General features: G+C 37.7%; 1 protein-coding gene across 4 annotated transcripts in view; it reads left to right on the top strand.

Moving 5' to 3' along the window:
* Nucleotides 1-12,780, top strand: part of ABCC9 (ATP binding cassette subfamily C member 9) — a 148,438-nt gene that overhangs the window by 103,204 nt on the left and 32,454 nt on the right. For all 4 annotated transcript variants that reach the window (XM_004270927.3, XM_049694242.1, XM_049694240.1 and 1 more), the window contains 2 exons: nt 2,113-2,270; nt 6,229-6,321. In XM_004270927.3, the coding sequence (XP_004270975.1) occupies nt 2,113-2,270; nt 6,229-6,321 (251 nt within the window). The remainder of the gene's footprint in view (nt 1-2,112; nt 2,271-6,228; nt 6,322-12,780) is intronic.

Raw genomic sequence — 12,780 nt, 5'->3', positions numbered from 1 at the left:
TAAAGAGAAATAGCAAAGAATGAACATTAAAATTTTTTATGTAAAAAGAAGTGATTTTGATCAATGCTGTATCACCATTCGCAGTGGAGGTGTTGTAAAGTTCTTAAAGCTTAGTATTAACACAGAGTGTCTCCCAGAAGTAAAGAATGGAATACCAAGCTATCTTAGATGTCCTTTACTTTTGTTAGATTGGCTCTTGAATGAGAGAAACTTTAGATGGTGTGATATCTTAAGGAATATTTCAAGGATGCCCAGTTTAGTCTTAGGTCCTTAGGCTCTAGAAGTTTGTCCTGAAGTTAAAGACCTCAAACTCCAAAATTGGATCACCTCGTGAACTGACTCCTTAGGGTGACTGAGCAAAGACTTGGCAAATCCAGCCCTTTCCTTTTCTGATTTTCTAGAGTGGCCTTAAGAACACCTAAATTACCATCAATTTAGTAAAAGAATGGTGCATGCAGCTGACTAAAATGTATGCTGAAAAATTTTGATGTTTTCACAATATTGGTGTCAGGTCATGCTACACCTAAAACACTTCCTAAGAAATACATATTGGAAAAGAAGAGACAGAACACTCCTTATTTGGAAGATGATGCTCATGCTACCTAGAGAGTCCAAAACACTCAGTACAATAAAGAACCAACTAGAAAGTTAAGCAGAATATCTACATAAGACATACGATATAAAACTCAGTAACTTTCTCTACACCAATTAAAAATTACGTGAAAAATAAATTTCACTTATAATAACAACAAAAACTATGAAAATAAAAATAAACATAATATGAAGAAAAGTGATCCAACAATCTGAAAATCATAAAAATCATATATATATATAAAATTTCCCTATCAGATACCTAAAAAATACTATAAAATTAAAACACTCTGATGATCACAGAAAACAAGCAGATCAAAAGAACAAAGTGGAAAACTCAAAGACACCAGTATATCTTGAATCAGTAAGAAAAGGAATGTTTTTTCAGTAAAGGGTGTTGGGACAATTAACTACCTATAAAATACAAAGCAAATTCACATGTAATAAAGAGGGCCATCTAAAAACAAAACTATAAAATAAAATGTAGGAGAGTAGTTTTAGAATTTTGGGTGGGAAAGGTCTTTATAAGTAAGACACAAAACTCAGAAACAATAAGAGAAAAGGCCAACAGAAATGACTCTAAAATTTTAAACTTCTATTGAGCCAAAAGCATCAGAGACGTATTTAAAATGTAATAGATTCATTGGGAGAAAAACTGGCAACCTATGTAAAGAAAGAGGATGAACGTCCATGATACATAAAGGGCATCTAAAAATCAATAAGGAAGATAAACAAGCCAATGAAAAATGTGCAAAGAATATGAGCAAGCAATTAAATTAATAGAGGAATAGCTAAATACGTTTTTTAATGCTATGCAGCTGTTAAAAAGAAATAGATTTGTATATAGTGGCATGGGAAGGTTTACAATCCATCTTGTTCAGTGCAAATGGACAAATAAGGTTTAGAGTAAGTGCTATTTGTATAAAATCCCACAAGATAAATAGGTAGATAGGTAAATAACTGACCAAAGATAAGTAGATAGGTTGATGGATAAACAATGGGAAGTGAGTGAAGTTGAAGGAGTGATGAATTGCTTATAATGAAAATGTTTGTATACTACTTTTGGAACTAATTATATAACTATGTTAATATAAAATTCATGATTTGAGGGCTTCCCTGGTGGCACAGTGGTTAGGAATCCACCTGCCAATGCAGGGGACACGGGTTTGAACCCTGGTCCGGGAGGATCCCACATGCTGCAGAGCAACTAGGCCCGTGTGCCAAACTGCTGAGCCTGCGCCCTAGAGCCCGTGAGCCACAGCTACTGAGCCCGCGTGCCTGGAGCCCGTGCTCCGCAGCAAGAGAAGCCACTGCAAGCCCGCGCACCGCAACAAAGAGTGGCCCCCGCTCGCCGCAACAAGAGAGGGCCCGAGTGTGGCAACGAAGACCCAATGCAGCCAAAAATAAATAAATAAAATAAATAAATTTATAAAAAATAAAAATAAATGAATGATTTGTTGCCTTATAACCAATGTTTTATTTGAGCTAAAACATTTTCCTTTCAAACCACCTTTTTAACAGCATATCCCTCCAACTTTGGAATCTCTAACTCGCTCAACACTGCTCTGCGTGTCTGCCATTGGCATGATTTCTTATGCTACCCCTGTGTTCCTGGTTGCACTTGTGCCTCTTGGGGTCGCCTTTTATTTTATCCAGAAATACTTCCGAGTGGCCTCTAAGTAAGTAAAATAATGCACTATTCACCTTCAAAAGCCCATGTATTTGATTGTGATCCAGATTGGCTGTAACATTTTTCAAGATAAGGTATGGAATTTGGAAATGAAATCTAATTTAACTAGATGAAACCTATCCCGATACTATGTTTCATTTGAAGAGATATTTTGTTTCTGTAATTGGTTATCTAAGCCTTACATAGTTCTGGATTTATATTAACAAGTGGATTGAGCCCAATTTTTCATTCCATGGTACTTTTTCTGAACATGGCATTGACAGAAAACTTATGAAATCAAATATAGTCACAAAGGATAAGTGATTTAATATTGTTATATTCCACAAGTGGGGAGGAAAAAAAGTAAAATATTTTCAAATGAGCAAAATGCACTCCATAAAAGATTAGTAGAAGTAAAAAGAGGTTAAAGATATAAATCAGAGTGATAACTATAAAAGTGGAGAATCTTGAATGTCTGGTAGGAGTGCTGTAACTTTAAGAGGTTGGAAATTTTTAGATTGGATCATTTAACACGCCCTTGAATATCCAGCCAAATAAATAAAAGATAGCCATGGATTGTAAATTCTTCTGTTAATATAAGATTTGTCATTTGCTGAGATGTTGAAAAATTAAGTGAAATATAGTACCAGTTGTTTTGAAATTTCCAATTTAACTTTGAAGTCCATGCTTTAAATAATACAGTAAATTTTATATTATTGCAGTAATCACTTTATTTCAGCAAACACTTATCAAGCATTGTGTGTTGTAAATAACTGTGTAAGCCATGTGGCAGAGCAAGAGATCAACATGGCAAGGAATGATTCTCAAGAAACTTACAGTCTCTTGGGAAGATAAAAAATAAATACGGTAACCCTTATATGTGGATCAAGTGCTGGAATAGGAAGGCAGGTATTGAGTTTATTCAGTAAAATGAAAAGATTTAATAGGACTTGAATGCAGGGAAAATGAAAAAAATCAGGTAACAAGAAAAGGCAAGATTATTGTTGGGAACTTCTGGATATATCTGCAACATTTCTTAATTTAAAAATATATATATAGTTGTTTCTCCCTCAGGGCTGTGAATTAGGATCCTTCAAATATTATGTTAAATCAAATGCTATGTTAAATCTAGGGGTGCATTTTCATCCCTAGCCTCTTCCCTTTGCTTGTAGCAAGTTCAGACCAAAAGGAAGAGGCTAGCCATCAAATTCGCTCTTTCATTTCTTCTGGTATTATTGTTCCGTTTTGTTTTCTGGTATTATTGTTGAGGCTGCTTGCTGGAGGGGCAGAAAAGTTCAGATACTTCATTTCTGCTGGCTGTTTCCAAATCTCACTGTGCCTTCTCACCACTGATATTCAACCGTCATGGTTTACTTCAGTCTCATACTCATTTGGGCCTGTTTTCACTCCTGGGCAATACAAATTGAGTGCAAAAGCCAGGCAAATATTCTTAGTTCATTACAAATTTGAATTGTGAATTCTGTTCATTATAAGTAAGAATAATCTGTTAACATTGATAGTTAAAATATGCAGGGGATGAATTATTTTTAAAGGATGAACATTGATAATGGATTATAAGCCATTCTTCTTTGAAATTCTATGAAAGTTCGCAAATAGGACCACATGATACTAAATCTCACAGACAAAAAGTCGCTTCTAGATGTTGAGGTTCTGCAGGACTCACCCATGCTGGAAAGCTCAGGCAGTTTAACAATTTTTTGTTTTGTTTTGTTTTGCGGTATGCGGGCCTCTGACTATTGTGGCCTCTCCCATTGCGGAGCACAGGCTCTGGACGCGCAGGCCCAGCGGCCATGGCTCACGGGCCCAGCCGCTCCGCGGCATGTGGAATCTTCCCGGACCGGGGCACAAACCCGTGTCCCCTGCATCGGCAGGCGGACTCTCAACCACTGCGCCACCAGGGAAGCCCTAACAGACTATTTTGTAAACACCCAAGGGAATGAAGGTGGGGCACTAGCTACAGGACATGCCATGAAATTTTGAATATCTAAAATCAAAGACCTCATGTGTGGTTAGCTCTGTAAGTAAACATTTCCTGCTTACAAGAATACATGATCAAGCTGTACCCTCACCTTTTTGGTTCCATAAAATACAGTCCTATAAGCAGAGTTTCCTCCTTCCTCATTTTTTCCCTTTCACGACAAACCTCAATGTAGTGACCACCTGTTACTTGTGTCAAATTTACAAATAGCCACTTTTCTGTTTAAAAATAGCAGACTCTTTACATTCCTTCATATTCATCCTCCTCCCCCCCCCCTTTCCCTCCCCTCATTGCAGTTTCTGAAGTGAGTAAATCCATTTTAGAAACTTAAAAAAAAAGACTTTGCGTTTGGTTGTGGGATGACCCAGGCAACCCAGAATGGCCTAAGATTATGTAACTAACAGTTGAAGATTACGTTAACAGTGTACTCGGTTCCCTTGACTCTGGAAGGTGAATGTTAGCACTGCTACTCTCATTTGCTCGACCCCAAAGACCCCGAGAAAGACAGAAAAAAGGCTGAAAAGAAAAAAACAGGCATGTTTTGAAATGTGTGATATAAATCTTAGCCTATTTTCTAGAAACGCTAGCTTATGTGATTTAAAAAGTTATCATGAGTGTGCATCTTTATGGAAAGTGTCCTACTCAGGCATTTGTCCACCAGACATTCATTGAGTGCTTTATATGCCTGTAAATATATATTTACACTCGGAGGACCAGTGAATACAAGTTCCATTTAGGCAGGGATTCAGTTTCATTGTGGCAGAAGCCAAACTCGTTACCTGTTTCTTCAAATATCTTTATTCTCTGTCCCCCATCCTGGTAAATAGTACTGTCATTTTCCAAGGCTGCTGAGTAATTACCAAGTCATATTTGACTCTCCTCTCTTTTTTCATGTTAGTTTATTTTTTAATTGAAGGATAGTTAATTTACAATGTTGTATTAGTTTCAGGTGTACAGCAAAGTGATTCAGTTATACACACACACGCATATATTTATATTCTTTTTCAGATTACTTTCCATTATAGGTTATTACCAGATATTAAGTATAGTTCCCTGTGCTGTACAGTAGGTTCTTGTTTACCTACTTTATATATGATAGTGTGTATATGTTAATCCCAGACTCCTAATTTATCTCTCCCCCCATCCCCTTTGGAAACCGTAGGTTTCTTTTCTATATCTGTGTGGCTCTCCTCTCTTATTCACTCTGCTACGAGTTGACTGTAGCAGTTTAGAAAGCTACTTCTAGTAGGCGATCTCACAATCTCCCCTTATTTTAAATTTCACCCACATCACAATAATTAAGAACTTTTAAAAAAATTTCTTACATAGACTATCTTTACTCACTGATTCTCTTCCATCCTTTACACTGTCTCCCAAGTTATGTTGCTTTAACCCAGCTCTGATCATTTTATTTCTAGTCCTCAGTGTTTTCTCCCAGACCATCCAGGATCTTCTACAGTCTAGCCCTGCCCATTGTTTTTCCAGCCTTTTCCCACTACAACACAAAGGATTCTGGCACCAGCCAGATTGAACTTGCCAGTTATTTAGTCTTCTGTGCTTGCTCTTGTTTGTTCCCTCAGCTGGAATGCATTTCTTCTTGTCTGTTTGGTTGAAGCCCTCCGCATGCTTAAGATGTGGCCTAAATCTCCACCTGCTCAAAGAAAATATTTCCCATCTCCTACATATAAATTAATTGCTCATTCCTCTGTGTCCCCATAACACTTTACTTTAGCTGTGATACAAAGCTGATATTTTTGTACAACACATAATATTCAGCCTGGACCTCTATTTATTATACGTACTTATCTTTCCCATCCTCTTTAGATTGTAAGCTGTTGAAGTTCTTGTTAATTGAGTGCTAGAGGAAAATAGTTGCGATGACAAATAATAACCTTAATTTAGAATGAATGCAGTAGTCTATGAGTCTGAAGAAGTGTAAGGTTTATTTTTGCACTTGTCTCTGTCCTAGGGATCTCCAGGAACTTGATGATACTACCCAGCTCCCTCTGCTTTGCCACTTCTCAGAAACCGCTGAAGGACTCACCACTATTCGGGCATTTAGGTGAGTAAACATGTTTTCCTTTTGTTGATTAGGCAGTTACATCATCAACAAATATTTAGCTACATATAACTGATCATTGCTCCCATTTTTGGATGCCCACTGTGTGCGTGGCCGTGTTTTAAACTAGTAGTAAGAAAAACGTGGCAGTAAATGATCACAGAGTTTAATCTTTTGAAATTTTAATAAGAATGAAGAAAGAATTAAGCATCATGTTGGAAGGATACTAGCTGTGGGGTTTAGACCAGGCTTTTAAATTCCCTAGCCTCACCTCTGAAATGGGGAAATCAGTTTCGCTTCTTAGTCTTGTTGGACTAATGATATAATGCACATAAGGCATTAACCACAGTGGTTAGCAGAAAAACACCCAACATAGAAGTTAAAATAAATGTATTAATAATAATAATAAAAGAAATATTATTACACCGAAGTTATTTTAGGATTTAATCAGTTTTCTTGAATGTTGGTAAATAGAGTAATATCCCAAGCTTTTCATCAAGAGTGTCTGCTTAATACACAAAGAATTACCTGACCCTGTTTTCCCTGTTCAGGTAAAATCAGAAAAGAAGGTGGCATCATTGAACGTTTCATTTACTCTAGAAAATCAACATCTTAAAGTATTATATATTTCTGCAGTGCTAAATGCAAACATGTATTGATTTCTGTTTTTAAATTAATTAATTTTTTATACAGCAGGTCTTATTAGTTATCCATTGTATACATATTAGTGTATGTATGTCAACCCCAATCTCCCAGTTCATCCCACCACCATCCCCCGTCCCGCTTTCCCCCGTTGGTGTCCATACATTTGTTCTCTACATCTATGTCTCTATTTCTGCCTTGCAAACCAGTTCATCTGTATCCTTTTTCTAGATTCCACATATATGCGTTAATATATATTTGTTTTTCTCTTTCTGACTTACTTCACTCTGTATGACAGTCTCTAGATCCATCCACGTATCTACAAATGACCCAATTTCATTCTTTTTTATGTCTGAGTAGTATTCCATTGTATATATGTACCTCATCTCCTTTATCCATTCGTCTGTCGATGGTCATCTAGGTACTTCCGTGACCTGGCTATTGTAAATAGTGCTTCAGTGAACACTGTGGAACATGACTCTTTTTGAATTATGTTTTCTCAGGGTATATGCCCAGGAGTGGGATTGCTGGGTCGTATGGTAGTTCTATTTTTAGTTTTTTAAGGAATCTCCATACTGTTCTCTATAGTGGCTGTATCAATTTACATTCCCACCAACAGTGCAAGAGGGTTCCCTTTTCTCCACACCCTCTCCAGCATTTGTTGTTTGTAAATTTCCTGATGATGCCCATTCTAACCGGTGTGAGGGAATACCTCACTGTAGTTTTGTTTTGCATTTCTCTAATGATAAGTGATGTTGAGCATCTTTTCATGTGCCTCTTGGCCATCTGTATGTCTTCTTTAGAGAAATGTCTATATAGGTCTTCTGCCCATTTTTTGATTGGGTTGTTTGTTTTTTTAATGTTGAGCTACATGAGTTGTTTATATATTTGCAGATTAATCCTTTGTCCATTGATTCATCTGCAAATATTTTCTCCTATTCTGAGGGTTGTCTTTTCGTCTTGTTTATGGTTTCCTTTCCTGTGCAAAAGCTTTTAAGTTCCATTATGTCCCATTTGTTTATTTTTGTTTTTATTTCCATTACTCTAAGAGGTGGGTCAAAAAAGATATTACTGTGATTTATGTCAGAGTGTTCTTCCTATGTTTTCCTCTAACGGTTTTATAGTGTCTGGTATTACATTTAGGTCCATGATCCATTTTGAGTTTATTTTTGTGTATAGTGTTAGGGAGAGTTCTAATTTCATTCTTCTACATGTAGCTGTCCAGTTTTCTCAGCACCACTTATTGAAGAGACTGTCTTTTCTCCATTGTATATCCTTGCCTCCTTCGTCATAGATTAGTTGACCATAGGTGCATGGGTTTATCTCTGGGTTTTCTATCCTGTTCCATTGATCCATATTTCTGTTTTTGTGCCAGCACCATATTGTCTCGATTACTGTAGCTTTGTAGTATAGTCTGAAGTCAGGCAGTCTTATTCCTCCAGCTCCATTTTTTTCCCTCAAGATAGCTTTGGCTCTTCAGGGTCTTTTGTGTCTCCATACAAATTTTAAGATTTTTTGTTCTAGTTCTGTAAAAAATGCCATTGGTAATTTGATAGGGATTGCATTGAATCTGTAGATTGCTTTGGGTAGTATAGTCATTTTCATCAAGAACATGGTGTATCTCTCCATCTGCTTGTGTCATCTTTGATTTCTTTCATCAGTGTCTTATAGTTTTCTGAGTACAGGTCTTTTACCTCCTTGGGTAGGTATATTCCTAGGTATTTTATTCTTTTTGTTGCAATGGCAAATGGGAATGCTTCCTTAATTTCTCTTTCTGATGTTTCATTGTTGGTGTATAAGAATGAAAGAGATTTCTGTGCATTAATATTGTATCCTGCAACTTTACCAATTTCATTGATTAGCTCTAGTAGTTTTATGGTAGCATCTTTAGGATTCTGTATGTATAGTATCATGTCATCTGCAAACAATGACAGTTTTACTTCTTCTTTTCCAATTTGGATTCCTTTTATTTCTTTTTCTTCTCTGATTGCCATGGCTAGGACTTCCAAAACTATGTTGAATAATAGTGGCAAGAGTGGACATCTTTGTCTTGTTCCTGATCTTAGAGGAAATGCTTTCAGTTTTTCACCATTGAGGATGATGTTTGCTGTGCGTTTGTGGTATATGGCCTTTATTATGTTGAGATAGGTTCCCTCTATGCACACTTTCTGGAGAGTTTTTGTCATAAATGGGTGTTGAATTTTGTCAAAAGCTTTTTCTGCATCATTTGAGATGATCATATAGTTTTTCTTCTTCGGTTGTTAATATGGTGTATCACATTGACTGATTTGCGTATATTGAAGAAGACTTGCACCCCTGGGATAGATCACACTTGATCATGGTGTATGATCCTTTTAATGTGTTGTTGGATTCTGTTTGCTAGTATTTTGTTGAGGGTTTTTGCATCTATATTCATCAGTGATATTGGTCTATAATTTTGTTTTTTTGTAGTATCTTTGTCTGGTTTTGGTATCTGGGTGATGGTGGCCTCATAGAAAGAGTTTGGGAGTGTTCCTTCCTCTGCACTTTTTTGGAACAGCTTGAGAAGGATGGATGTTAGCTCTTTTCTAAATGTTTGATAGAATTCACCTGTGAAGCCATCTGGTCCTGGACTTGTTTGTTGGAAGATTTTTAATCACAGTTTCAATTTCATTACTTGTGATCGGTCTGTTCATATTTTCTATTTCTTCCTGGTTCAGTCTTGGAAGGTTATACCTTTCTAAGAATTTGTCCTTTTCTTCCAGGTTGTTCATTTTATTGGCATAGATAGAGTTACTTGTAGTAGTTTCTTATGATGCTTTGTATTTCTGCAGTGTCCATTGTAACTTCTCCTTTTTCTTTTGTAATTTTTTTTTTTTTTTCGCGATACGCAGGCCTCTCACTGTTGTGGCCTCTCCCATTGCGGAGCACAGGCTCCGGACTTGCAGGCTCAGTGACCATGGCTCCCGGGCCTAGCTGCTCCGCGGCATGTGGGATCTGCTCAGACTGGGGCACGAACCCGTGTCCCCTGCATCGGTAGGCGGACTCTCAACCACTGTGCCACCAGGGAAGCCCTTTTGTAATTTTTTTGATTTGAGTCCTCTCACTGTCTGGCTAAAGGTTTATCAATTTTGTTTACCTTCTCAAAGAACCAGCTTTTTGTTTTATTGATCTTTGTTATTGTTTCCTTCATTTGTTTTTCATTTATTTCTGGTCTGATCTTTATGATTTCTTTCCTTCTGATAACTTTGGGTTTTGTTTGTTCTTCTTTCTTTAATTCCTTTAGGTGTAAGGTTAGATTGTTTATTTGAGATTTTTCTTGTTTCTTAAGGTAGGATTGTATTGCTGTAAACTTCCCGCTTAGAACTGCTTTTGTTGCATCCCATAGGTTTTGGATCATCATGTTTTCATTGTCATTTGTTTCTAGGTATATTTTGATTTTCTCTTTGATTTCTTCAGTGATCTCTTGGTCATTTCGTAGCACATTGTTTAACCTCCTTGTGTTTTTTACGTTTTTTTCCCCTGTAATTTATTTCTAATCTCATAGCGTTGTGGTTGGAAAAGATGCTTGATATGTTTTCAATTTTCTTAAATTTACCAAGGCTTAATTTGTGATCTACCCTGGAGAATGTTCCATGTGCACTTGAGAAGGAAGTGTAGTGTAAACTGCTGTTTTCAGATGGAATGTACTGTAAATATCAGTTAAATCTATCTGGTCTGTTGTGTCATTTAAAGCTTGTGTTTCCTGATTAGTTTTCTGTTTGGATGATCTGTCCATTGGTGTAAATGAGGTGTTAAAGTCCCCCACTATTGTGTTACTCTCGATTTCCTCTTTTATAGCAGTTAGCATTTGCCTTATGTATTGAGGTGCTCCTCTGTTAGGTGCATATATATTACAACTGTTATATCTTCTTCTTGGATTGATCCCTTGATCATTATGTAGTGTCCTTTCTTGTCTCTTGTAACATTCTTTATGTTAAAGTTAATTTTATCTGATATGATGATTGCTATTCCAGCTTTCTTTTGATTTCCATTTGCATGGAATATCTTTTTCCATCCCCTCACTCTTAGTCTGTATGTGTCCCTAGGTCTGAAGTGGGTCTCTTGTAGACAACATATAGATTGGTCTTGTTTTTGTATCCATTCAGCGAGCCTGTGTCTTTTGGTTGGAACATTTAATCCATTCACATTTAAGGTAATTATCGATATGTATGCTCCTAGTACCATTTCCTTAATCGTTTTGTGTTTGTTTTTGTAGGCCCTTTTCTTCTCTTGTGTTTCCCACTTAGAGAAGTTCCTTTAGTATTTGTGGTAGAGCTGGTTTGGTGGTGCTGAATTCTCTTAGCTTTTGCTTGTCTGTAAAGCTTTCGATTTCTCTGTTGAATCTGAATGAGATCCTTGCCAGAAAGAGTAATCTTGGTTGTAGGTACTTCCCTTTCATCACTTTAAATATATTGTGCCACTCCCTTCTGGTTTGTAGAGTTTCTGCAGAAAAATCAGCTGTTAACCTTATGGCAGTTCCCTTGTATGTTATTTGTCATTTTTCCTTTGTTGCTTTTAATAATTTTTCTTTGTCTTTAATTTTTGTCAGCTTGATTACTGTGTGTCTCAGCGTGTCTCTCCTTGGGTTTATCCTGCCTGGGACTCTCTGTGCTTCCTGAGCTTGAGTGGCTATTTCCTTTCCCATGTTAGGGGAGTTTTCGACTATAATCTCTTCAAATATTTTCCTGGGTCCTTTCTCTCTCTCTTCTCCTTCTGGGACCTGTATAATGCAAATGTTGGTGCATTTAATGTTATCTCAAAGGTCTCTTAGGCTGTCTTTATTTCTTTTCATTGCTTGCTCCACAGCAGTGAATTCTACCAGTCTGTCACTTATCCGTTCTTCTGCCTCAGTTATTCTGCTATTGATTCCTTCTAGTGTATTTTTCATTTCAGTTATTGTATTGTTCATCCCTGTTTGTTTCTTCTTTAATTCTTCTAGGTGTTTGTTCTTTAATTCTTCTAGGTGTTTGTTAAACATTTCTTGCATCTTCTCGATCTTTGCCTCCATTCTTTTCCGAGGTCCTGGATCACCTTCACTATCATTATTCTGAATTCTTTTTCTGGAAGGCTGCCTATCTCCACTTCATTTAGTTGTTTCTCTGGGTTTTTATCTTGTTCCTTCATCTGGTACATAGTCCTCTGCCTTTTCATTTTGTCTGTCTTTCTGTGAATGTGGTTTTCATTCCACAGGCTGCAGGATTGTAGTTCTTCTTGCTTCTACTGTCTGCCCTCTGGTGGATGAGACTATCTGAGAGGCTTGTGCAAGCTTCCTGATGGAAGAGACTGGTGGTGCGTATCGCTGGGTGTTGCTCTGGTGGGCAGAGCTCAGTAAAACTTTAATCTGTTTGTCTGCTGATGGGTGGGGCTGAGTTCCGCCCCTGTTCATTGTTTGGCCTGAGGCAACCCAGCAATGGAGGCTACAGGCTCTTTGGTGGGGCTAATGGCGGACTCCGGGAGGGCTCATGCCAAGGAGTACTTCCCAGATCTTCTGCTGCCATTGTCCTTGTCCGCATGGTGAGCCACAGCCACCCGCTGCCTCTGCAGGAGACCCTCCAACACTAACTGGTAGGTCTGGTTCAGTCTTCTATGGGATCATTGCTCCTTCCCCTGGGTCCTGATGCACACCCTACTTTGTGTGTGCCCTCCAAGATTGGAGTCGCTGTTTCCCCCAGTCCTGTCAAAGTCCTGCAATCAAATCCCACTAGCCTTCAAAGTCTGATTCTCTGGGAATTCTTCCTCCCGCTGGACCCCCAAGTTGGGAGGCCTGATGTGGGTCTCAGAACCTTCACTCCAGTGGGT

Source organism: Orcinus orca, chromosome 11 (genome assembly GCF_937001465.1).
Source record: "Orcinus orca chromosome 11, mOrcOrc1.1, whole genome shotgun sequence".
NCBI classification, from domain to species: domain Eukaryota; kingdom Metazoa; phylum Chordata; class Mammalia; order Artiodactyla; family Delphinidae; genus Orcinus; species Orcinus orca.
This window is presented reverse-complemented; position numbering and strand designations above follow the sequence as displayed.